We start from the raw sequence: 26,604 nt of genomic DNA, 5'->3' as shown, positions 1-26,604 counted from the left end.
TGGATGGTGTCTCTGGACCTGCAGGACGCGTACTTCCACGTCCCAGTCCACCCTCTTTCAAGGAAGTACCTGAGATTCGTCTTGGACAACAGGGTTTGGCAGTTCAGAGCCCTTTGTTTCGGTCTCAGCACGGCCCCGATGGTTTTCACAATGATTATGAGGAATGTAGCGAAGTGGCTCCATTCGTCAGGAATCAGGATATCTCTCTACCTCGACGATTGGCTGATCAGAGCGTCGTCGTCTGAAGGACCTTCAGTTTACGTTAGCCCTAGCAAAGTCTCTGGGTCTTTTGGTCAACTCCGAAAAGTCGCATCTGACCCCGACACATCCATCGTGTATCTGGGGTGGATTCAGATGGATTCAGTGGCTTTTCGGGCGTTTTCCATCCCAGGAACGTCAGCGACTGGGGTTAGAGAAAGTCGCAGCCTTCCTAGAGAGAGAAGCTTGTTCGGTGAGGGAGTGGATGAGTCCTGCTGGGGCACCATTTCCTCGCTAGAAAAGTTTGTCTCGCTGGGAAGACTGCACCTCAGGCCTCTTCAATTTTTCCTTGCGGAAGAATGGACGTCGAAAGAGGACATGAATGCGATCCTAAGGATCTCCAACAAGGTAAAAGTCCACTTAAGATGGTGGCTCGACCCTCAGAAGTTACGAGAGGGCTTCTCCTTAAATCTTCTGAGCCCCCACCTAGTGTGGTTCTCTGACGCTTCCATTTCCGGTTGGGGAGCAACCTAGGGGGGGAGGAAGTGTCAGGCTCCTGGAGAGGGGAACAGGTAGCCTGGCACATCAATGTAAAGGAACTGGCAGCGATATTCCTGTCGCTGCAGTTCTTCGAAGAAAAACTGTCAAGCAAGGTTGTTCAAGTCAACTCAGACAGTACCACAGCCCTTGCGTATCTAAAGAATCAGGGAGGAACTCGCTCCAGATCCCTTTTTTCTCCTGGCGAAGGAAGTTCTGCTATGGGCAGACGCAAGGCGCATCAAGATCCTGACAAGATTCGTGGCAGGGGTTCAGAATGTCAGGGCGGACCTTCTCAGCCGCCGAAATCAGATTCTACCAACCAGAATGGAGGCCTTGCACCAGGAAGTCTGTCAACAATTATGGAGATTGTGGGGACGTCCTCTAGTAGACCTGTTCGCTACATCAAGGACGAAGAGGCTTCCTCTGTATTGCTCCCCGGTTCTGGACCCAGGGGCAATTGCAGTGGACGCGTTGCTCTGGAACTGGACAGACCTGGATCTTTACGCCTTTCCCCCATTCAAGATCATGGGGGACGTAATGAGGAAGTTTCGCAGCTTCAGAAGGGACAAGGTTGACTCTGATTGCCCCAATGTGGCCAGCAAGAGAGTGGTTCACAGAGGTCATGACGTTCCTTGTGGACTTCCCAAGAACGTTGCCCTGGAGGAGAGATCTACTCAGACAGCCTCACTTCAAAGGTTTCACCAAAACCTCTCCGCTCTGGCTCTGACTGCGTTCAGACTATCGAAAAGTTGGCCAGAGCGAGAGGCTTTTCAAAGGCAGCTGCGAGAGCAATCGCTAATGCTCGAAGAGCCTCTTCAAGAGCTGTCTACCAGTCTAAGTGGTCCTCCTTCAGGGCATGGTGCAAGAAGGAAGGAATTTCCTCTTCCACGACCTCTGTGAATCGGATAGCAGATTTCTTACTTTATCTAAGAAATGTGCAGAAATTGGCAGTTCCTACAATCAAGGGTTATAGGAGTATGTTGTCTGCCGTTTTTCGCCAACAGAGGAATGGACCTCTCCGACAATAAGGATCTGCACGATCTCTTAAGGTCGTTCGAGACCACCAAAATTCCACAAGCAAGACCGCCCTCATGGAATCTAGATGTGGTGTTTGAAAAACATCTGATGCTAAGTCCCTTTGAGCCTCTCCATGAAGCTTCTCTAAGGGACTTAACGAGAAAAAACGCTTTTCCTAGCTTCTCTGGCGACGGCGAAGGAGAGTTAGTGAAATCCAAGCGTTCAGTAGCCTAGTGGGTTTCAAGGGAGACAGCGCTGTCTGCTCGTTGAACCCTTCTTTTCTTGGCTAAGAACGAGAACCCGTCTAATCCTTGGCCAAAGAGCTTTGAAATCAAAGGAATATCGAGTCTCGTGGGTCAAGAACCAGAGAGAGCCTTGTGCCCTGTCAGGGCTCTCAAGTTCTATGTGAATAGGACTTAAAGAGATAAGAGGTCCCTCAGGTAATCTCTGGTGCTCGGTGAAGAGACCAGATTTGCATTTGTCGAAGAATGCTGTTGCTTTCTTCTTGAGGGACGTCATTAAAGAGGCTCATTCATCTTGCCAGAAGACTGATATGAGCCTCTTTAAAGTGAAAAGCTCACGAGGTCAGAGCCGTAGCTACTTCTCTTGCCTTCCAAAGGAATATGTCTATCAGAGTATTCTTGATAGCACCTTCTGGAGGAGCAATTCCGTATTCGCCTCACATTACCTCCGGGATGTGAGAACGATTTACGAGAACTTGTAGTTCTTTGGGACCTTACATTTCGGCAGACACAGTTTTGGGGGCTGAAGGTGGCTCTCTCCCTATCCCTTAGCTTAGTTAGGTTAGTTTATTGTGTTTTTGGTTGATGGTGAGATCTTCTGTGAAAATCTCCCATTCCTTAGTGTTAATGTCAGGGGTTTTTTGGTTAGTTGGTCAGGTGGTGGTCGGTTGCTGTGTTACTGCCATATGTTTGGCTAGATGGTCTTGTCACATTGTGGTCACGTCCCCGTTGACAGAGCATCCAGAGGGGCACCAGCACTACAGGTCCAAAACCTGGCTGGCAACTCTGATAAAGCATAAGCAGGCTTTAGGTGACAGTAATCACATAGTCTACTTTGCTATCAGTAAGGAAAACCAATAAGTTAATCTTTTATTTTAATTTAAATTTCCTAAAAAATCCTAGTCTGTCTCTACCCACCATCCGAAGGTGTGATTCAGCTATATATATATCTGACAGGTAAGTTTCATGAACAAAATGTTATTGTTATAATACAATTAAGTTTGTTCATACTTACCTGGCAGATATATATAATTAGAGTGCCCACCCTCCTCCCCTCAGGAGACAAGGGTCATGAATAATATGAATAGAAAATGGGAATGGTTCCTGATATCCGCCTCCCAGCGGCGGGAATGGTAACTACCACCTGGCCGCCCCACTACGTGTGCCGCGAGTTTTTGAAATTCTGTCGGACGTCAGAAATACAGCTATATATATATCTGCCAGGTAAGTATGAACAAACTTAATTGTATTATAACAATAACATGTTTATATGTACTGACGAGGGCTACATGGCTGATTGTGATTAGTTCATCTGAAGGATGTGGACATCACTTCGCCTTGAGAATTCTTTTATGTGGTTCAAGAGCTTTGAGCAGTCTTGTTCACTTAGGAAACGAAGACCTCCTACATGGGACCTTACTCTGGTTCTAAATAATCTCATTCAAGCTCCTTCGAGCCCATGCGTGAATCGTCTTGCAGAAAACTGACTTTGGAAACTTTTCCTTCTGACTTGGCTTGCTTGGAAAAGTTGGAGAGCTCCAGGGTCAGGCTTATGACATGGACTCACAATGGGGGTGTGGTCAGTAGCTTTCGAATTTGCCCCGGAATCTGTGGCTAGACCCAGATTCCCATAGTTCACAATGACCGCTCTGCCTCCTTTTCCGTTCCTTATGGTGTGGAGTTTATCAGTAACCTGCAAGAGTTTCTGCTTAGACAGGTCAAAGCAATGTGTTGTTATCTGAAGAGCTCGTCACCTAGAGGTTAGGTGTTGTAGTCTTTATGATAACGCAAGCCAGGTCAATAGAGAGGTGTCCTAGAATACCCTTTTGTCTAACTACGTGAGGTGGTTAGGCTAGCCTGCTCATCATCAACTTGTGTTACTAGTAGGTGCATGCAGAAGTACATGATAGAGGATTAGGTCCCTCCCTGGCATTTTAGAACTTTTGAATGCTGGTCCCTGACTGTGTCAGACCACTTTCACTTTCTTCTACCTGAAGGATGTTGCCCACATATCCTTGGACACTTCTTCCTTGGTTCCAGTGGTGGCTGTTCAACATGCATAACTCGTACAGTGCCCCTGGCGAAACAGTTTGTATCTTGCCTAAGATGATTGTGCGGAGTAGGGAATGAGAGAAATGACTGGTCTCTTTTGTTCCCCTTTTCTCCTTTCTTCATACCTGTGGACTGTTTGAAGAATAGATACGTCATGCACTGGAACTGGCTTGGTGCAGGTGAGCGTTACAGCCATACCATTACAGCACTGTACGTTCCATGCAGCATACAAATCTGCTTCCCAATAGCTTCAGTGCCTCTCTCCAGCAAGGGTAGTGAGGAGTGGTGACAAATCCATTTCTTGTGGCGAACCTGGTTTGTTGCTTGAGCAGATATTTCTTATTGTCTTCAGTGGATGCAATGACTTGGGACATGTTTCATTGTGTTGACTCCCAGTGGACTGAGCTTTAGATACCTATACGTGTATCTCATCTTTCACAGGCTTAGACCCCATTCTTTAGAACTCTTAATCTCTGGGAACTGTGATCGGGTGTGCCTAACCTCCAGTCTTTTCAGGATTCTCGTACCTCCCTCCAAGTATTAGTCTATCCTATTGTTAAGACCAAAGGTTTGTTCCTATGAAAAATGTTTAATCCATTTGTATTTATCATAGCTAACAAACCTGAGGTCTTAACATTGACTGCTGACCTCTAGCCGCCCCTCTTGTAATCCTGGGCTGGAAGAAAGACTAAATGCATCACAAGGTTCACGTGTGGTTGATGACTACTCTCCACCTCTTGTACGCCGTAGATGCCAGATGCAACAGATTCCTTGCATATACAATCTTTGATTTTTTTTTTTTAACCAGTTTCCACCTTGCACCAGAAGATTCATCATATTGTTAAGACCAGGTTGGTTATCTATGAAAAATAGGTTTATGAAAAATTTGTCATTTTAGTCACAATTGCTCATGTATGTCATGCCAAAACCCCCCTTAGGATGGTCAAACTTGTTTCTCTGGGGTTGTTGTAGGAGGGACAGGTTATGCCTTTGACTGTACCATATAAGTTCTTTGGAATCATTGTGGTTAAGGCATCAGGTCTTCTCTAGTCTGGTTACCATTTATTACTATAACTTCAGGCAGTAGTTGGTATTGCACTTCAGTTGGAATTCTCTCCACTGAGGTGTTTGGCGCTGCTCTCACTTTGTTTGTACGTGTGCTGTTGGTGTCTGTGTGCAGCCTGTGTCACCACAAGCTCATGGGACTAATAATTTCCCACTGCAAGCAGTCCCCGGTTATCGATGTGGGTTCGGTTTCCGGGAGTGTGCCGTTAAGGGAAAACCACCATTAACAGAAACTCGGCAATTTATGGCGCCATAAGCACGTTTTAGCCCCTCTGCTAGGTATGTTATGGTGCCATAACTATTATTGGTGCTTTATGGTGCCAAAAACCAGAACTCTGCCCATTATGGCGCCATAAATCTCTGATTTTATGGGGCCAGACAAGCACCATAAAAGCGGATCGCTGATAACCGAGTCCGCTGATAATCAGGGACTGCCTGTATTTCATCATGGAACCGGTGTGTATGCGTGTATGCATAGTAACTATGAGATTTCTGATCAGTTTGAAGATCTGCTTATCATAAGCTCTCTTTTGAATGTTGAATTGTTCCGTCTTCAGTATTTTAGATCTATAATTCAAATTGTCAAAAAGATGACAAAGCCAACAGTTGCTGTCACATTTCTTCAGCTGTGTCTTATTGTAGTAGTTTTATTTCAATCTGAACTATAGTCCTTTGGGCAAGCTTTGCTAATGTACCATAAGTCTAGTGATTAGCTAGCATTATTATTACACACCTTTACTTGAATCCTTTTCTCATCTTCATTGATATTTAGGTAGGTAACATAGTCAATGTATTATAATGCACAATTGTGCACACACGTGTAGTGAGTAATTGAGATTTGTGTTTTCCTTAACACAGTATCACTTCCAGGAGGTTTAGATATCATTGATTTGTAATGATACAGGTACTTTTTACCAACTGTATGGTAATTATTTAGACAATGGTGAATGGAGAGCTGCAATTCTGTTTCTCCATGTTAGCAGCTATACTCTTGACATAAAAAGTTGTTTGTTCATGAAACTTACCTGTCAGATATATATATAGCTGTATTTTCTGAAGTCCGACAGAATTTTAAAAACTTCCGACACACGCAGTGGTCGGCCAGGTGGTTAGTACCCATTCCCGCCGCTGGGAGGCGGGTATCAGGAACCATTCCCATTTTCTATTCATAATTTTTCTGTCGCTGGTGCTGAAAACACCTGTTTTCAGTACCTCCGTCTTAGGATTTTGGAAACTTCATTGCCGCTAAGTACCCTAATTGTCTTTTGATTTATTTACTTGGATTTGTGGGATTTGTGGCTAGGCATACGCTATCTTAAATTGATTTGAATTTGATTCATTTTTGCATAAAATATCTGAATCTAGTTAGGCTAGTTTCAGACGGGGTTGTCTGCAAAGATAGGGTGTGGCTACCGAAAGCTTCGGTAGATCCGCACTTGGTATGTACGAGGGGTATGGGTCTTGCTTCTTTGTTGAGATTTGTCATGTAAGGAGTGTGAGACTTTGTCTATTCCGTAAGGGAGACGTATGATTCGTATGTACGCAATTAATCAGTAAACATGTCTAATTCCGTAAGGAAGACGTATGATTCATATGTACACAATTAATCAGTAACAAAAGTCAGGGTAGTGAACCTGCTAACCTTCCTGTAGACTTTATTTTGCCTAACCCTGTAGTATGGCCTACGGGCTATGAATATGTCTACGAGAGGTGCTCGCTCTCCTTCATTGCTGTGAAGTGCTACTTCTGTAATTGTTACTCCTAACCATGCAGTGTTGCCTTCGGGCCCTAAGCAGTGTCTGTAGAGGAATTACCCTTTCTCTGATACTCTTTCGATTCGTATCTTAGAATCGAAAGTGCTTGCTTTAGAGAGTAAAAGTGAAGTGCAGAAGTGCAGTGATACCCCTTGTGTAGTGGAGGGGGGTGCGTCAGATCGGCCTCGTTTCGCCTCTAGGCCGGGACCTCTGCTTGACTCCCAGGACCCGGGGAGGGAGCATGTCGAAAGCCTAAGGAGGGTTACAAGGAACCCCCACCGATCTGGCGTGCCTTCGGCAGTTTCTGATGAAAATCCCCAGACTGCCAAAGTGCGTGCGCGTGCACGAATCCTGAAAGATTGCTTCTCGTCCTCCGAAGCGTCCTCCCCATGCAGGGGTTGGAGCTTTCGGAAGGACTCGCGCCCTCTAAATAGAAGCTTATAGAAGAGGACGCTTCACGTCCTCTCTCTCTCTCTCTCTCGTTATGCGTTTCAGTGAGAAGTAAGAAGGCGAACGTCGCCTGAACTCGTGTCCGTCTTTCCACCGAGAAAATACGTAAAAGAAGTCATAGTAGCAGGAAGCTTTTGAGAGCGGACGCCCGGGACGCTCGGATGGACTCCAGGCGCGCGCGGGTGCACGCCAAGTGCGCGCCAGTGGACGCCGAGCGCGCTCCAGTGGACGCCGAGCGCGCTCCAGTGGACGCCGAGTGCGTTCCAGTGGACGCCGAGCGCGCGCGCGCCAGTGGACGCCGAGCGTTTGCACCAGCGCACGCCAGGTGTGTCGCCTGGCTGAACGTTTCTGTTGAACTCTTCAGCTCTTGTTTCAGATATGGGCCTAAAGAATGTTTACCTCTACCTCCGGTGATACCTTCTACCTCACCTGCAAAGAATGTGAAGTAGGCAGTGCTTCGGAGGAAGTTTAAAGTGAACAGACAACTTCTTCTTCGAAACCCAGCAAGACATCGGGTTTCGTGAATTCAAGAGGTCTCTGTCAATTAATATTGCTTTTCGCATAGGTGGATGGAGTTAAGGAAAGCTCAAGGGAAGATCTCGTTTGCTCTACCGCAACCTTTGCCATTCGGCCAATAAATTTAAGTTGCCACTACCGCAGTCAAGACTTTGCGATAAGGCAGTTACGGGTTATGTAAGGCTCGATGTCCTGCACGTCAGAACTCTCGGCAACGTTCAGTGGGATTCTTGCAAAGGCACTCATCAGAAGGACGCTCTTCAGGAAAGCGCAAGACAGGACTTCCTTTGCCATACTGCCAATAAATTTTAAGCTTTAGCAGGCATTAGTTGTGATACGGGAGAGGAAGCTGGTTGGAGAGTTTCTTCCTCTTCCCAGGATAATTTTGCAAGCTTTTTAGCCCATCTGAAAGGGTTTTCAGATGATAGATTTTGTTAGTTTCTAGTCGGGACTACGCTGCCGAATTGAACATCGTCGTTCTACCTGCCGTAAGCCCAGTCTCTAACAGGATTCTTGCCCCTTCCTCGTTTGAGACGGGAATCGAAAAAATTAAATGCTTGACTCCCTGGATTACGTTTTGTCAATTCAGTGACTTTCCCCATTGACAATATACTTTCGTTTTGTCAAGAAAGTAAGTGGGTATCCCTCATTGACAAAATATCTCTTTGTCCCGTAAATGGGTTAGTTTCTCATTGACAAACATCTCATTAACTTGATATTGCGTAAGCGAATAAGCTCTTATTGACAAGATTCGGAAGAGCTCTCATTCGTCATTCGCAGACTCGTACAAGAAATAGACTTGTAGACTACGTCAATGAACGCTTATGTCCAGTAACATAAGAAGCTTGAGCTGACTGCTTCGATTCTCTTAAGTTTTGTTCATGAAACTTGCCTGTCAGATATGTATGTAGCTGTATTTCCGAATTCAGCTATATATGTCTGCCAGGTAAGTATGAACAAACTTTATTGTGATATAATTTCATATTTTGCCTTGCGTTATTTACTTCTGGTTGGTTCAAGTCATATACGCTTGCTGTAGTTACCTCTTCGGATGGCAACCGAGAGGTCTATTGTCTATTTTAAGACATTTAATCGTTACTCCCTGCAGCCTTCCAGGAGTTTCCGATTTATCTTTTACCGTTGTATGGTAGTGTTCTGACGACACAAACGCATCTATATATTTAGCGTTTTCTGTTTCGCTTAAATATACCAGCTTGAGAGTCTTTCGGCTCAAAAAATAACGGACCTATTTCTTCGTAGAATAGGGTAGCTGGCAACCCAGACATAAAGTTAAGAGACGACGTTCGTAAGCTGCTGGCTGCTGCTGTCACGCTGTGTCTGTCTTCCAGTCCAACCGAGCCAGTAACAGATGGGGCGCGCTGTCATGCGCCCTAGGTTACGTCTCTCTCTCCTGCGGGATTGACTGACTAACCGTATCTCTGTGCTGGCGGTTACGTCTCTCCTGCGGGATTGACTGACTAACTGTAACTCTGCCCTACAATCACGGATTTTAGCCTACTAAGATTGAGGGGATTTCTTACGTGAATGAATAAACGTTGCATTCGTTTTGCCTTACTATTTTCAACAGAGTTATCTCTTAATCCTTTCGGTGCTCGTTACCGCACGGTATAGAACTACGAGTCTACCGCAACATTGCACTTTTATATGCTCTCCTGCTTAGGCAAAGCGCAGCCTTATTAGGGAAGTAAGCATACTCGGGGAGGGAATGGATGAGCTTGCTGGGGACCATTTCCTTCCTGAAGAAGTTTGTTTCCCCGAATAGACTGCAATTCAGACCACAGTTTTTTCCTACCGGGAAACTGAAATATTATTCAAGATCTAGGAATGATTCTGAACATCTCTCAGTGGCGTTATCACCTGAGGTGATAGAAAGGAAGGTGCCGGACATCTGGATAGGGTTTCAGATGTCCTGGATCTTAATCTGAAAGAAGTAAAAGCGATTCGGTAGTCCCTCCAGTCCTCGTAACGAGTTTTGGGAACCAGTGGTCCAGATCAACTCTGATATTCCACAGCTCTCTCATATCTTAAGAAGTATCTTCTCTCGGTCTCTGTTCGAGTTTATGAGAAAGCCTATTATAACAACAGGCGTAGAATGTAACGATCCTCTAGAGGTTCGTTACCGGATTGCAAAAGTCCGTACGAATCGTCTCGATCGACGGCAGCAACTATTGACTTCCGAGTGGAATCTTTCTTTAGAAGTAAGTTGAGAGTTGTGGAGACTTTAGGGTCGCCCTTTCATTCTTCTTCTCTTCGATATGTTGAGGACGAAGAGGCTTCTTCTTCTCTGCTCCCTTATTCTCGATCCGGGATCGGTACCATTAAACGCCATCCTATGATATTGACGGGGATGGATATTTAGTGCTCTTTTCCCCTTTTTTTCAATCGCTTAGGAAATGTAATAAGAGGATTTATGACGTCACAGGGAGCGACAATGACGCTGATCGCCCCATGTTGGCCTTCAGGATCCTGGATTCACAGAGGTCACATACTTCCTAGTTCACTTTCCAAGGACCTTTTCCGAGAGAGTCGGTCTACTCTAACTCGAAAGGTACCTATAACCTCTCCGCTCTGAGTCTTGACTACGTTCAGGCTATCGAGATGTTGACAGGAATAAGATTACCGTCTTCCATTTCCGTCTGAAGAATGGGATAAGCTGGCAGTCACAACTATTAAAGAATACGCAAATATGTTGTTGACGGCCTTTGGGCTCAGAGATTTGCGTCTGTCAAACAACAAAGCCTTCACGATCTTTGAGTTCTGTGGAATCTCGAACCTCGCTCACCATCTACTTTTTGTCTCACCTGTTTTCTCGGAGTCAGACACTCGTGCGAGATCAGGCGACATATAGTAGCCTGAGTTTCTTGTTGACGAAGTCGGTTGCGTTTATACACCCCCGATGATCGTGTAACATGAGACCAGGTTGGACTGTCAGGCATTCTTCCTTCGGGACTGAATCGCCTTTTTGCTCCTCGCTCCTTTCTCCTGGCACCAGAAGCTCGAGTCAGGAGTTGATTCGCTGACGACGTTGGGTTGCGTTGATACACCCCAAGGTTTGCTTAGATTGAATCGCCCAGGCAGTCCAGACACTCATCCTTCAGCGAAGAATAGTGCCTTATGGTCTTCAGGGTACAGCCTTGCTGTCCTTGATTCGTCTGACTGGTCAACTGGTCGGTCACCTGACTTTAGTACAGACGGACTGACTGTGCATGTCCAGATCGAAGCTTTCAATATGGAACTTAGACGTAGTCTGAAGTTCTTGATGTCAAAGGATTCGAACCTCTCCTACCTGTTAACTACTTGCATGTGATCAGGAAGGCCTTCTTCTAACCACCCTAGATACGACAAAGAGGGTTAGTGAGATTTTAAGCCATCGTCACAAGTTTTGCTTTAGAGAACACAAGGCGGTGTGCTCTCTAACCCTTCCGTTGTGGCCTAAGAATGGTAACCCGTTTTGTCCTTGGGCCAGGAGCTTGGAAGCCAGGATGGCACAAGTTAGTGGGCAGGAGCCAGAGAGAGTCCTGTGCCCTGTCGGGTCTCTCAAGTTTTATCTACATAAAACTCAAGAAAGTCGAAGTCAATCGGGCAATCTGCAGTGTTCCGAAAAAGACCAGACTTGCCCATATCGAAGAACAGCCTGGCTTTAGTGTTAAGGAGTTCTTTCAAAAATGCTCCTTCATTGTGTTTGCACAAAGATTTGAAATCTTTTATCTGAATGCTCACGAGGTGAGGGCGCGGCCTCGGAAGCATTTCAACAGAGCATGGCACTCAGCAACATCCTGAGTACCATGTTTTAGCGAAGCAACTCTGTGTTCACTTCACACTCCCTGCGAGATGTGAAGATGGCATATGAGATCTGCTGCTCGCTAGGGCCATACGTGTCTGCAGACACAATCTTGGGGGCAAGAAGTACCACTCATCCTATCCTGTAGAAAATGGTTAGGAAAAGCTCTTAATTTAGTTGTTGAGTCGCCGACAACGGCGACTTCTTAACTCTTAAGCCTTAGTTAACACACCTTAACTTTGGCTAGGTTGGTCAGGTGGTGATATATATATTTATATATATATATATTTATTTTACTTCTTAGCCCTCATGGTATGGTCAATATGGTCTAGTCACGTCGTGGTCTCGCCCCCTGTTGACAGATCATCTGGAGTGCACCAGCTATATAGGTCTCTACCTCGCTGGCAACTCTAGTAGCACAAGCAGACTTACGTGGCAGTAACCACGAAGCCAGCTATGCTAACAGGTGGAACCAAGATGTAAATCATCTGCATGCATTTGTTTCCCAAAATCCTTCTATTCTGTCCCTTCCCACCTCCAAAGGTGGGATTCAGCTATATATATATCTGACAGGTAAGTTTCATGAACAAAATGATATTGTTATGATACAATAAAGTTTGTTCATACTTACCTGGCAGATATATATAATCAAGTACCCACCCACCTCCCCTCAGGGGACAGTGGAAATAAAAATTATGAATAGAAAATGGGAATGGTTCCTGATACCCGCCTCCCAGCGGCGGGAATGGGTACTAACCACCTGGCCGACCACTGCGTGTGTCGGAAGTTTTTAAAATTCTGTCGGACTTCAGAAAATACAGCTATATATATATCTGCCAGGTAAGTATGAACAAACTTTATTGTATCATAACAATATCATATTATATTGATAATGCCATCCATGCTACTTGACAAATGCCAATTACTGTGCAGGTGGTCGATTGAAAGTCATGGCTGCGTGCATTGCACCTTTTCACAGCTTACATGAAATATGAGCTTTGTATACAGTACAGTATATTATGAAAAATTAAATTCCTTTCAAACATCTTTTTAGTTGTGTAAAAATGTAAGATTGCTAATAAAAGAAATGTTTTTCTGAAATTGTGTAGGTCTTATTTTAAGAATTTCATTAACTACTGTAAAATGATTGTTGATATGCAGTAAATTTAAGTTTGCCGCAAACTTGCATGCTTTACACATTGCCCAATGTGGATTATAAAATATATTTGTTGAGGAGGTAATAGTGAATGTAGTTTGTTTATGCTGGACTGTCATGCAGTAAATTTTCTATGGATATTCATTATGGAGGCAATAACTCAAGAGTACTGTTTATAGTGCATGTTCAGCTAGTCTATTACTTAAAACTTTCAAATAGTAAACTTCCATGTATGAACAATAAATGGGATAAGTAAACTTCCTTTCATGTATTTCAGTGCTACTTTTCAAGGAAAAAGTAAAGATTTTTGTTTCGTGTAAACCTTATTTATTGTACGAAGATCAGACTGTCTTGATAGAAAGCTTTTTTGCCCCACAGTTCTAAATGTCATATGCTCACTAGAGTGCTGGATGCTTAGTCTACTTTGTTCAGCTGGTTTGTATGTAGGGGAATACCTATATTGTGAAGGTGATGGTGAATACAAGTTGAACAATAGCAAATGGGATGAAAATTCTGACCCATTTAATGTTCATTGGTGATGTGAAAGACTGTTTTGTGGGTTATATTCGTCGTCTGCTTTTGGGTAATGTTTTGTTTGACAAAGCAAAAAAGCTAACATAGGCTTAACAAAAATCATTTATTAATTTGCTAGTCATTGTTTTGCCCAGAAGACAGTTAGAAACAGCTGAGGTAGTGACATGGAAGAAACATGTTACATAGTTTGCAGTGTGCTTAAGATATGTAGTACATTATTATTCAGGTGGTTTTATGCTATCCAAATCACACAAGGATTATGGGAATGTGTTGAATAGGTGTGGCGCACAAATTTTTCCAATAAAAAAAGTTGTGATTGTCTTGGATACAACTGCACTAAGGTTTAACAATAAGGGAATTCAGTTATGAAAATATGCCAGTATTTTAGCAACTACTGTCAAGTTAGATTCAAGCATTTAGCTTTGGTCATATCAATAAGGCATTTATTCAACTACTTGGTGACCTATTGTAAATTGTGTTGAAGAAATTTAAGCTCGAGACCAACCAATAAGTGAGACAGATAAAGTTTGTGTAACTTTCTGTAACAGTGATAGATGTCACTGGAATGATTATCCAGTTTTCAGGAGGATAGCACTTTGCTTTAGGGAATAGTTTGTAGTTTATTGTACAAAAAGATGATATAGTTATAAAATAAAAACACACAGATTTCTTGTTGCAGTATTTACAGGTGACCTTATCTGTCATCATTCACTGTGATATTTTTCATTTGAATTCTGTACATTATCACAATGATTCTGTAAGCAGCATATTGAGTACTATAATATTTCGGTCCATTTTATCGTAAGCCATCATTGCTATTTATTAACTCCTTCTCTCAGGCATTTTTCTTGTGTAAAAAAAAAAATATTATTTTACATTTTATGAAAGTATGCGCATAGAAATATGAGCACAAGATATGTTTCTTTATAAGGCATTGTAATTTTGAGTTTTATCATTTAAAATAATCATGTTTTTCTAACCCAAGATAACTAGAGTTTGAAAATGTGGACTTGAAAAACAGTTAAATTGAGTCATTTGTCTTTATGAAGTGTTTAATTTTTATCACTGTTAACCCTTTTGCTCAAGTGTAAGATCTACAAATTTGCTATATATAATTTTTTGGAAAAATGATATTTAATTTAGATTTTGGGATTCATCATCAGTTGAGAGGAAATATTTTATTTGACTAAACATGGACTTCAAAATAGTATTTCCAAAGAAGGAGTTACACAACATAGATTGTATCTCTAACGTTGTTTATGTAGCTTTTTCATCATAATTCAAAGTTTTATAATTTACCATAAAACTGATTTCATCCATTGTTGTTAGACACCATCTTTTTTGACCAGCTTTACCCCCTCCCGCCCCTTTTTCTCTTCATCTCATTTTCCTCCTTTCTGTTTAACACCTTCTACTGTTACATTCTTCACAATAATCAAATCCATAGTAGAGGAGGTCCACAGTTATCGGCGGACTCCATTACTGGCGATCCTGTTTTATAGCACTTGTCTAACGTCACAAAAGCAGTGATTTATGGCACCATAACAGGCTGAGTTTTGGTCACCAGTGCCATAAGGTGCTGATAATAGAGTTGTGGCGTCATAACGTGCCCAACAGAGACGCCATTAACTGAAACTAGGCGCCATAAATCACCAAGTTTCCGTTAATGGTGGTTTTTGCCTACCAGAACTCCACCGAGGATGGAACCCCTGCCGATAACCGCGGACTGCCTGTGTCATTGTTTGTGAGCTTTTTAGATACTGTAAATTGTCACCTCTGTTATCACATTTAATCCGACAATGTCTGTGAACGTCAAGATGTGTGTGGAAATTCCAAAGGTTAGTTTTTCAACCCATGGAATCTGGCTTGCTTTCATCATCATCTGACAACACTCCTGTGCTACTGCTTTTATTTCGTAACCCTCGGTATTTTCTGAATTATCATTTCAAGTTATTGATTGATGTTCATTTATGAGAGTAAACCAGGAAATAAAAAGTAGATCTGTGGCAGCAGACTCAATTGCTGTCGCTGACCAACAGCTGTCTTATGTGAACAAACTACTCATTTCTTCTGACTGGAAATTGGGAAGTAAACTACCTTCTTTGTAAGTGTGAACATGGAAAACACAATTCTCACTTCAAAGTTTAATTAGTTACATAATTTTTTGCTGGGAGTATTTCCACCGAGGTACGGGGTATCTCATGATCGCAGTTTTGTTCATGAAACTTACCTGTCAGATATATATATAGCTGTATTTTTCCGAATCCGACAGAAATTTAAACACTTACGACACATGCAGTGGGAGTCGGGTGGTTAGTACCCATTCCCGCCGCTGGGAGGTGGGTATCGGGAACCATTCCCATTTTCTATTCATAATTTTTCTGTCGCCGGTGCTGTAAACGACGTTTGCAGCACCTCCGTCCAGATTTTGGAAACTTATTGGCTACTTGAGTATCCCTTTTGTTTTGTTTTTTTTGTATCTGAATTGGATTGGTGGCTAGGCACACGTTGACTGTGGATTGATTTGATTTTGGTATTGATTTTTCTTTGATCAAGATGTCAGGGTCTAGTTCAGCTAGCGCTAGATTTTGTTCTAAGTCTGAATGTAGAGGTAGGCTACTGAAAGCTTCAGTAGACCCACATACTGTTTGTAAGGTTTGCAGGGGGAATGAATGTACGTTTGAAAGTCGTTGTAAGGAGTGTGAAAGCTTAAGATTCTGAGTGGAAGGCGTATGAAACCTATCTTAAGAAACTTGAGCGAGATAGGTTAAGGAGGTCTTTCTCCAGTAGTTTTTCGGGTAGGCAAGATTTTAATGATTCTCCTGCTAACCCTCCTTCTCTAGTTTATGCTCCTACCCCTGTAGTGTTGCCTTCGGGCCCTGAAGCAGTGTCTGTAGAAGGTAATACTTTATCTTTAATTCTTGAATCGATTCGTAACTTAGAATCAAAAGTGTTGACTCTGGAGAGCAAAAGTGATGTTATAAAGTGCAGTGAAAGTGCCCCTTGTGTAGTGGAGGGTGCGTCAGATCGGCCTCATTCCGCCTCTAGACCTAGACCTCTGCTTGACTCCCAGGTTACGGGGAGAGAGCATGTCGAAGGAGGGTTACGAGGAACCCCCACCGATCTGACGTGCCTTCGGCAGCTTCTGATGAACCTACCCAGACTGCCAAGGAGCGTGCGCGTGCACATCTCCTCAAGGAGTGCTTTTCCTCTTCTGAAGCTTCCTCCCCGCGCAAGGGGTGGAGCTCTCATGCCGCATCATGTCCGCTGAAAAGGACGGCTCGTGTTCGGGACGCTTCACGTCCAAGTTGTTCTCCAGAACTTTGTTCTTCGCCAGATAGTGCGTTTGCTGCTTTTCCTCCGCAGAAGAAGCGTAAGGATTCTTCGGAGGCGGAGTCTGAGAAGCAGTTGTATCTGCTACTACGAAACCTGTAGATAAGACGCGCGTTTCTTTAGACGCCGAGCGCGCTTCTGTGAAAGTCAAGCGCGCTTCATTGGACGCCGAGCGAGCTTCGGTGCAAGTTAAGCGCACGCCAGTGGATGCTCAGCGCGCTCCAGTGGACGCTCAGCGCGCGCCAGTGGACGCCAGGTGTGCACCTGTAGCTGTCGAGCGCGCTTCAGCCGGCGCCAGAAGATTGGCATCGGACGCCAAGCGCGCACCTACGGACGTCAGTTTTCCACCACCGCAAGCGCAGGTGGAACTCTTCCTGTTCGCCGCTCTTTCTCTTTTGAGAAAGCTTGTGACTCTTCCTTACTTCCTCCGACTTCTCCAGTGTCTGAAGAGGAAGTTAGTGACGCTTTCGTCGAAGTGGACGAAGAACAGCAGTTGGCTCCCGTCTCGACGGACTACAAGGTCTTAACTCGTCTGCTACAATCAGTCTTTGCAGACACTTTTCAGCCTGAAGCTCCGCGTACTCCTCCCTCTCAGTTTTCGTCATCCAAAGCTACTAAGATCTCGGGCTTTGTGAAAATGAAGAAGTCGCTTTCTACGAAGCAAGCTTTTCGCAAGGTCCACGATTGGATGGAAAAGAGGAATGCTTCAGGGAAGACTTCTTTCGCTTTACCGCCTTCAAGACTTTGTGGCAAGGCTGGTATGTGGTACGAGACGGGAGAAAACGTCGGAGTTAAGCTTCCAGCCTCGGCTCAAGGAGACTTTGGAAGTATTGTGGATGCCGCCAGAAGATCTTTTCTGTCTTCTTCGAAAGTCTCTTGGACGCATAGTGAGCTAGATTTTTACCTTAAAGGCCTCTTCAGGACACTAGAGGTCTTTAATTTTCTTGACTGGTGCCTAGGAGTTTTGGATGCCAGGTCCAGGAGTTCTGATTCCATTAGTCTGGGGGAGCTGTCCAGTGTATTGTCTTGCATGGACAAGGCCGTCAGAGATGGTTCTGAGGAGTTGGCTGCTAATTTCAGCACGGGACTGCTTAAGAAGTGAGCACTCTTTTGCAATTTTACCGCTAAATTGGTCTCGCCAGCGCAGAAAGCGGATCTACTTTTCGCTCCTTTCTCAGACCATCTCTTCCCCCAGTCTATGGTAAAGGACATAGCCGCTAGTCTCCAGGAGAAAGCAACTCAAGACCTTCTGGCGCAGTCTTCAAGGAAACCTACAGCTACTTCGTCTTCTGGGTCCTCTGCTGTGAAGAAATTGAAGCCCTTTCGATCTGCTTCTTCCTCGAAGCCAGCCCCTCGAGGAAGAGGCTCTTTCAGAGGCAAGACCCCCGCTCCTTCTAAGAGCAAGAAGTGAGAGGGAAGTCCTTCAGCCACTGGTAGGAGCCAGACTTCTACATTTCGCGAGAGCCTGGGAAGAGAGAGGTGCCGACGCTTGGTCTCTGGACATCGTCAAAAAGGGGTACAGAATTCCTTTCCTGAAGTTACCCCCGCTGTCTTCGACACCAAAGGATTTGTCTCCTTCGTATCAGGGAGAAAAACGGAAAGTGCTTCACGATCTACTAGATCAAATGATCGAGAAGCAGGCGGTGGAGCAGGTCTTCAACCTGAGTTCTCCAGGTTTTTACAACCGTCTGTTCCTAGTGCCGAAGCAGTCGGGGGTGGCGCCCCGTTCTGGATGTCAGCAGCCTAAACCGCTTCGTTACCAAGCAGAAGTTCAAGATGGAGACACCTCAATCTGTGCTAGCAGCCTTAAGACCGGGGGATTGGATGGTCTCATTAGACCTTCAGGACGCATACTTTCACGTCTACATCCATCCCCGATCAAGGAAATACCTGCGGTTTGTCCTGAAAGGGAAGGTATTCCAGTTCAGGGCACTCTGCTTCGGTCTCAGCACGGCGCCGATGGTGTTCACCGTTCTTATGAAGAACGTTGCGAAGTGGCTCCATCTTGCGAAGATAAGGATCTCTCTCTACCTAGACGACTGGCTTATTCGAGCCTCATCGCAAGACCGGTGTCTGGAGGACCTTCACACGACTTTGTCGTTAGCGAGGTCCCTGGGACTTCTGGTGAACCTCGAAAAGTTGCATCTGACTCCTTCTCAATCCTTAGTCTATCTGGGGATTCAGATGGACTCAGTGGCTTTTCGGGCTTTTCCGTCCCAGGGGCGACAACTTCTATGCCTAGACAAAGTGTCAGCCTTTCTAGGGAAAGAAACATGCTCGGTGAGGGAATGGATGAGTCTGCTGGGGACCATTTCCTCACTGGAGAAGTTTGTTTCTCTGGGAAGGTTGCACCTTCGACCACTTCAGTTCTTCCTCTCCAGCAATTGGACGCGCAAACAAGATCTAGAAGAGGTCCTGTTTTTGACAGAAGAAGTGAAAGAGCACCTAAAGTGGTGGTCGGATCCAAAGAAGCTTGCGGAAGGACTTTCGCTCAAGCTTCGGAACGCCGACCTAGTGTTGTTCTCCGACGCGTCTTCCACGGGTTGGGGAGCAACACTAGGAGGGAGAGAAGTGTCAGGCACCTGGAGAGGGGAACAGGTGTCCTGGCACATAAATCTCAAAGAACTTTCAGCGATTTACCTTGCACTAAGGTTCTTTCAAGAGGAAGTCTCCAACAAAGTGGTTCAGATAAACTCAAACAACACCACAGTCCTGGCATACCTCAGGAAACAGGGGGGAACTCACTCTCCTTCTCTGTTCGCCATCGCGAAGGATGTCCTGATATGGGCGAAGTCGCAAGACGTCACGATCCTGACAAGATTCGTGTCAGGTGTGGAGAACGTGCGAGCGGACCTTCTCAGTCGGCAAGGACAGCTTCTGCCGACGGAATGGACCCTTCATCAGGAGGTATGCCAGTCGTTATGGAAGCTGTGGGGACGTCCTCATGTGGACGTTTTCGCAACTTCCCGAACGAAGAGACTTCCGCTTTATTGCTCCCCAGTTCTGGACCCGGGAGCAGTGGCAGTAGATGCCCTACTGTGGAATTGGTCGGGACTAGACATTTACGCCTTTCCCCCATTCAAGATCCTCGGGGAAGTAATGAGGAAGTTCGCGGCATCAGAGGGAGCGAGGATGACCCTCATCGCCCCCTTCTGGCCAGCGGCCGACTGGTTCACGGAGGTGATGTCCTTCCTGGTAGACTTTCCAAGGACTCTGCCCCTAAGGAAAGATCTACTCAGACAGCCCCACTTCGAGAGGTACCACAAAAACCTCCCCGCTCTGAGTCTGACTGCGTTCAGACTATCAAGAAGTTGGCCAGAGCAAGGGGTTTTTCAAGACCTGTGGCTAGGGCGATTGCCACCGCAAGGAGGCCCTCCTCAATCGCAGTATACCAATCGAAGTGGGCTGTCTTCAGAAGTTGGTGCAGAAAGAAGGGCATTTCCTCCACCTCAACCTCTGTGAGCCAGATAGCAGATTTCCTTCTTCACCTCAGGAAAGAAGTGAAACTAGCTGTTCCCACGATTAAAGGCTACAGAAGGGTGCTTTCTGTAGTCTTCAGGCATAGAGGACTCGACTTAGCGAATGACAGAGACATTCATGATCTCATTAGATCCTTTGAGACTGCAAAAGTTCTCCAACCGAAAGTACCATAGTGGAATTTAGACGTGGTACTTAAGTTCCTCATGTCGAGTCAATTTGAACCGCTCCATTCAGCTTCGCTTAGGAATCTGACAAAGAAGACCATTTTCCTAACCGTTCTGGCGACGGCGAAGAGGGTAAGCGAAATCCAGGTGATAAGCAAGCATATTGGGTTCAAAGATCATAGTGCGGTTTGTTCCCTAAGTTCTACGTTCTTAGCAAAGAACGAGAACCCTTACAACCCTTGGCCGAGGACGTTTGAGATCAAAGGGTTGTCGGAGCTAGTGGGACCTGAACCTGAGAGAGTCCTGTGTCCTGTCAGGGCTCTCAAATTATATTTGCAGAGAACCAGAGCATGCAGATGCTCTTCTGAGAACTTGTGGTGCTCGGTGAAAAAACCAGATCTTCCGATGTTGAAGAACGCACTGGCGTTCTTCTTAAGAAGTACAGTTAAGGAAGCTCATGAAAAGTGTAGTGAAAGTGATATGAAGCTTCTAAAAGTGAAAGCCCACGAGTTGAGGGCTATTGCTACTTCGGTGGCTTTTCACAAGAATATGGCAATCAAAGACATTTTGGGCGCCACTTTTTGGCGAAGCAATTCGGTGTGTGCTTCACACTACCTGCGGGAGGTGAAAGCAACATACGAAAATTGCTACTCGCTCGGACCATACGTCGCTGCAGACACTGTTTTGGCGGCAGGAGGTAGCACTCATCCTATCCTTTAATGGTTAGGGGAGTTTTTAACTTGTGTTATGGTTGTGGGGTTGACCGCCTGCGGCGGATCTCCCTTCCATTAGCTTAGTCTAAGTGGGGTACCTTTGGTAGGCTACGCCAGGTGGTTTTGTTTTACTTCGTTGCCCTCATTGTATGGTCAATGGTCTAGTCACGTCGTGGTCTCGCCCCTGTTGACAGATCATCTGGAGTGCACCAGCTTTATAGGTCTCTACCTCGCTGGCAACTCTAGTAGCACAAGCAGACTTACGCGGCAGTAACCACGAAGCCAGCTATGCTAACAGGTAAGGAACCAAGATATCAATTATCTGCATATATATGTTTCCTAAAATCTTCTATTCTGTCTACTCCCACCACCAAAGGTGGGATTCAGCTATATATATATCTGACAGGTAAGTTTCATGAACAAAATGATATTGTAATGATACAATTAAGTTTGTTCATACTTACCTGGCAGATATATATATTTTAAGTACCCACCTACCTCCCCTCAGGAGACAGTGGAATTAAAATTATGAATAAAAAATGGGAATGGTTCCTGATACCCGCCTCCCAGCGGTGGGAATGGGTACTAACCACCTGACTCCCACTGCATGTGTCGTAAGTGTTTAAATTTCTGTCGGATTAGGAAAAATACAGCTATATATACGTATATATCTGCCAGGTAAGTATGAACAAACTTAATTGTATCATTACAATATCATTTTTTACTCTGTACAGTAATAGGCAAGAATATTCCAGATAACCAGAAAAAGGTTAATGAAAATTTGTCAAGAATTCACTTTTTTGATATTGAGTGAAAATTGCATTGCAGTTCAGATAGTTTTTGAAAATGTATGAAATTGTAATTGCCTTGTATATAATATTGTAAATCATAACTTTAATATCCATCTTCATTGAATTTATCTATTCCTTTAGGCTTTAGTAATAAATCTGGAATAAACAGTCCACACTCTGCAAAGACTCCGCTTAGTGCTACGTCATTCACAGACGGCATAAGTCCTGGGAGAGGAAAATCCCCTGGTAAATATTGCTGAAATCTTCTTAACCACAATTGTTGTTAAATGTACTTTAGCATTTTTGCATTTTCATAGATAAAGTTAGATAAAATTCAAATACTGTACCTTTTGTAGTTTCACTGTACTGTTTTTACTGTATTGAATTTTATTTAAATTGTTCATTTTAATTACCGAGACATTGGTGCAGTGAGCTTTGCCTTTGTAGCATTGGTGTGTAACTGCTGTGTGGATGATCGATGCTAGTTATGCTTAACAATATGCTTCTTCCCTAGGAGGGTAGTGTCATCAGTGCACCCCACGTGGTGTGCTGTAGGCATTACGTATGGTTGTTTTGTACTTCCAATATTATCTTTCTTCCATCTTGCTTTTCACTCTCCTAACAATTATTTCATAGTGCACCTGCGAGGTTTTGCTCCTGTTACACCTCTCAAACCTTTACTCTCAATTTTCCTTTCAATGCTGAATGACCTCATAGTCCCAGTGCTTGGCATCAGGCCTAAATCTCATATTCCAGTTAATATAACCAGCAATATGCTTCTGTTTGTATGGGAAATCATTGCATTGCAAATCAAAGTGTTTGAATGATTAAAAGCAATTTTCAGGCACAGATTTTTTTGGTCTTATCTAGAGTTTGTAGCAGAAAGAAGTATATATTACAGTACTGGCCCCCCTCCAACCCCCACCCCCAAAAAATGCTTTAGATTTGAGATGTAGGTTAATGGTGTAGGGAATTTCAGTATAAGTTTATGTTGTTACTTCGAACATAGTGTATTTTTTTCAGGTGTGTTCCTTCATTTATAATTAAATCATGAATTTTTTTAGGTCGTTCAAAATCTCCTGGCCGTAACATACCAAAGCTGTCTGTTAGAGGTCCTGGTCAGAAGACGCCTAGTCGCAAAACTCCCACAACCCCTCACAGCCAGCAGGATAGGTAAATTTTTAATATTCTCCTTTTATGGAATTACAGTATAATGTATAAGTTCTATTAACTCTCGCCACGTGTGTTCATGTGAAGGAGCTTAACATTTAATTAAAAGTATTGGGCTGATAAGTCCTTTGTATTTTACCAAATAAGAATGAGCCATTTATTCTGGTGGACCAGTGTCTTTTGTCTACTTTCTGAATCTTGTTTATAAGAACAATATATTTTTTTTTTTTTTTTTCTATCTTGTTCTACCCTGTCAGATTTGAGTTATGTCTGTTTGATTTCCAATATTTCAGGAATTATTCAAAGGGATCCATTTTGGATGCATCAATCTCAGAATTTTTTATCTTTGCTAAAATATAATTGATCTTTTGGAATCAGGGTAACTTACTTAGTTTAGAAGTTTATACAATTTTTAGTATCTTTGAGTTTGTCTAAGAGTGTTAGGAATTTTTGTTTTGGTCCTCATCCTTCATTGTAGCTATATCTTGAGTGGCAGGGATGCCGTTTGACAAGAAATTGGAATTTAATTAGATCTTTAGCAAGCGTTCCCTTGTTTGTTCCACCAGGTGAGAATGGGGTGAGAGTATCCATGTTTTGGTAGCAGTAACACTTCAATTTGCTTTGAATTTTTTTTTTCTTTTTTTCACAATTGGCTCTGGACATGGATATTGGTTTTGTACTTCCATTATGGATTCATGTGACAAACCACAGTCTTCCTAATCTATAGATTATTTAGGATGTGAAAGGTAAGTGGTTGGTTTACCAGGTGGTTTAGTGAGAATTAGCCACACCTGGCTTGTTGGATTCGCCTGTTGTTTGTCTTTCATAATTTGGATCCTCAGGGATCATTGGATCACACATCTGCTTTGTATGCTGTTCATTTAGAAGTTACTTTTTTGTCTCTTGAAAAAGATCACAGAAATTGCTGAGGCTCTCAGTCATGGTTCTAATGAGACCATTACTGCTTGTGATTCTTGTGTTGTGTGCTCGGTTAAGTGGCCTCTCGAAGCATTGAACGCCTCTTTCCCTACTTATTTGAAGCGTATTAAACAACAGAAATTTTATATTCATTAAATATGTGCTGAGTATCAGACGATTGTGAAATCACTAACTACTGTCTTATCCTTTACTGAGCCAGTTTCTCCTTTCTTGGACTTTTTTTTGATGCATCCCTGTATGATAATTGTGCAGATTTTCTCAGTCTCATTGCACCTGCTGAGGTTCTAGAGCAAGAAGCACTTCTGAAAAGGCTATTCCTAAAGAATTTAAGGTCAATCTTTTAGGGAAATTTTAACCTTATGCAAAATGAGATTTTCCAGAAGTCGTAGCTGATGCTGCAGTGAAAACTCCCCATTTCATTAGGACTTACATTTTGGCTCCCTTGGGAGAGTCTTTGCCCAAATTTAAATTTAGGCTCTGTTAAGAGTCACTTTGCCACTTTAGCTCTCGCAATTCCGAAAGTTTCTGTTAAGGGTCATCGCGCTTTCCACCCTTTTATGAAATGGGAGAAAATCTCTTTTTCCCCTGACCATGTTTTATATGGAGCATTTTTGTCTCGTAATTTTCCCTTCTAAGAGGTCTGCCATCACCTCTGGTAAAATGAATAGGACTCATACCAGAACAAAAGCAATTCAAAGTATTTCCTCACAGAGAAGGATACAGAGACTAAATGAACACTTAATTATTTATTATAACCAATATTTTAGGGAAGAAAATAAACTTGCAGTTACAATTCCAAAAACACAGTCGCCCAGCTAATAGCACACTAAAGTAAAAAAAAGAAAAGTTATTAGATGAAGATAGAAACCACATACGCACAGATCGGTGTGATAGTAAGAGACAATATGAGAAATTAACCTTAAACCTAATTAAATCACAAACTTGAATAACGAATAAATATACTTTAGGATTATGGAAAAATAAACACTGCATTAGCAGCAATTAACTATACTAGTCCCACTAATCCTATGGCTTGTATAAAGTTGTCCCTTAGCATCACACAGCAAAGTGTCATCTCCAGTGGTAAATTACAGCAAAGTTCCACAAAGTAGGAGACACCCAACACAAGTCATCTCAATGGGTAAGGGTCTAGGATCTTACTGCTCTTCTTCACCACTGGGAGGCCCCTTAAGGACCCCAGAGGTTCAGCAAGCTGAGGGCAAAGGCAATAACGAACGAGGCTTGCCTCCAGAAGTACGTATTGCAAGGAAAGGTGTTACATGACCCCAAAGTACGTTTGTTCCTACACTGTATACAAACTGTCAGTCCTTTACATTAGGAATTACCTTCAGCGAAGCTGGAAATGGTTGCTAGGCTTTTATAGCAAGGTAGTTGGGTAGTTGAAAAATGCATCGAATTAAAATTATTTATAATATATATCTTGCTCTCAGCCATGTACCCCAGAGATGTTAGTGATGGTCTGAACTTTTCTAAAGTGGGATTATTTTTTGTTGACAACTTTGTCCTCTATTGGAAGCCAGTCATTCAAAGATATTTTCTAAGATCTTCATTATCATCGTCTTGAAATTATCTGATGATTAAATTCAAATAAATTCTAATTCACGTAACAAATACAAATTATTCATGGATTTCTTTGGTGCCTGACATGCTTCATATCACAGAAATTGTATAGTACTATATATTTATAGTTATCCTTAAGGAAAAAATATTCCTGCTAGATTGAAGGTGCATTTGTATAATCTTGATTTGGAGGAGCAAATGTATTGAAAATAGCTAACGGGGTCACGAGTTAAAGAGGGGTATGTGGGTGGCTCCACATGTCTCGTGACCAAGCACAGATGCCAATAGTCCCTTGCGCACAAAATAATTTAAAACTTTACTGGTTTCCAGCTGGCACTGAGTATTTATCCTAATGTTAAGACCTCAGGTTTGTAAGTAGTGAAAAATACAAATTGGTTAAAAATTTGTCATTTTTTATTGTTAACTTGCTTGGCAGTAAGCTCAACAACCTGATACTTCATGGGCTGTGTTTTGTTGCTGCAGACTTCAGCATTCATTGCTAGTTACTGGATTTTATTGCTGTTACCTTTTATGCAGTTTTTTACATATCATTTTGTAATGTGTTGAGGTTTTGGCTAATTTTTTGTTTATGAAGTTAGCTATCCATGTTTCCAGTTATTCTGTTTATGTACTTTCCATCTTTGGGGCTTTCCTTTGTATGAGTGGTTGTACTAAAGGTATTTTTGTTCTTACGGGGATATAAGCGTTTGCTTAAATAAATGGAGTATTCCAGCACATCACACACTTTAGTTTTGTTCTGATTTAAAAAAAAAAGAGACTATCCAGTTGGCCTAGGGCCTTCTGCCCTGATGTCTGTTGGCCTACTTTGACCATTGTGCTTCCAGCTGCAATCGTGATGAGAAGTATGTATGTATGTATAGTGTGATAGGATACCCATTGTGCCGACATTCTTTGTGTTTGACTTCCTGTGTTAAAATCAAATTGTGTAAATTACAGGTCCTTTCCCAGGAAGTGATAGCTGTGTGTGTGTGATATTCGAGTGGTTTTGGATGGGCTTTGTGTGTGTGTGTTTTTTTTTAACAATGTATGTACCATGTGTTTGCCCTCTTTGTTCTTGAGATAGCTACCACAGATGTGAAGCCAGAG

The 26,604-nt window shown here is 43.3% G+C and overlaps 1 protein-coding gene across 1 annotated transcript in view; it reads left to right on the top strand.

Annotated features, from left to right (window-relative positions):
- LOC135222021 (cell division cycle protein 20 homolog) overlaps window positions 1-26,604 on the top strand; it is a 225,595-nt gene that overhangs the window by 137,289 nt on the left and 61,702 nt on the right. Inside the window, 2 exon segments of the mRNA XM_064260147.1 lie at window positions 21,949-22,053; window positions 22,872-22,980. Coding sequence (XP_064116217.1) covers window positions 21,949-22,053; window positions 22,872-22,980 — 214 coding nt within the window.

Source organism: Macrobrachium nipponense, chromosome 3, assembly GCF_015104395.2.
Source record: "Macrobrachium nipponense isolate FS-2020 chromosome 3, ASM1510439v2, whole genome shotgun sequence".
Lineage (NCBI taxonomy): Eukaryota > Metazoa > Arthropoda > Malacostraca > Decapoda > Palaemonidae > Macrobrachium > Macrobrachium nipponense.
Note: the sequence above shows the minus strand (reverse complement) of the source record. Positions and strands in the feature narration are given on the sequence as shown.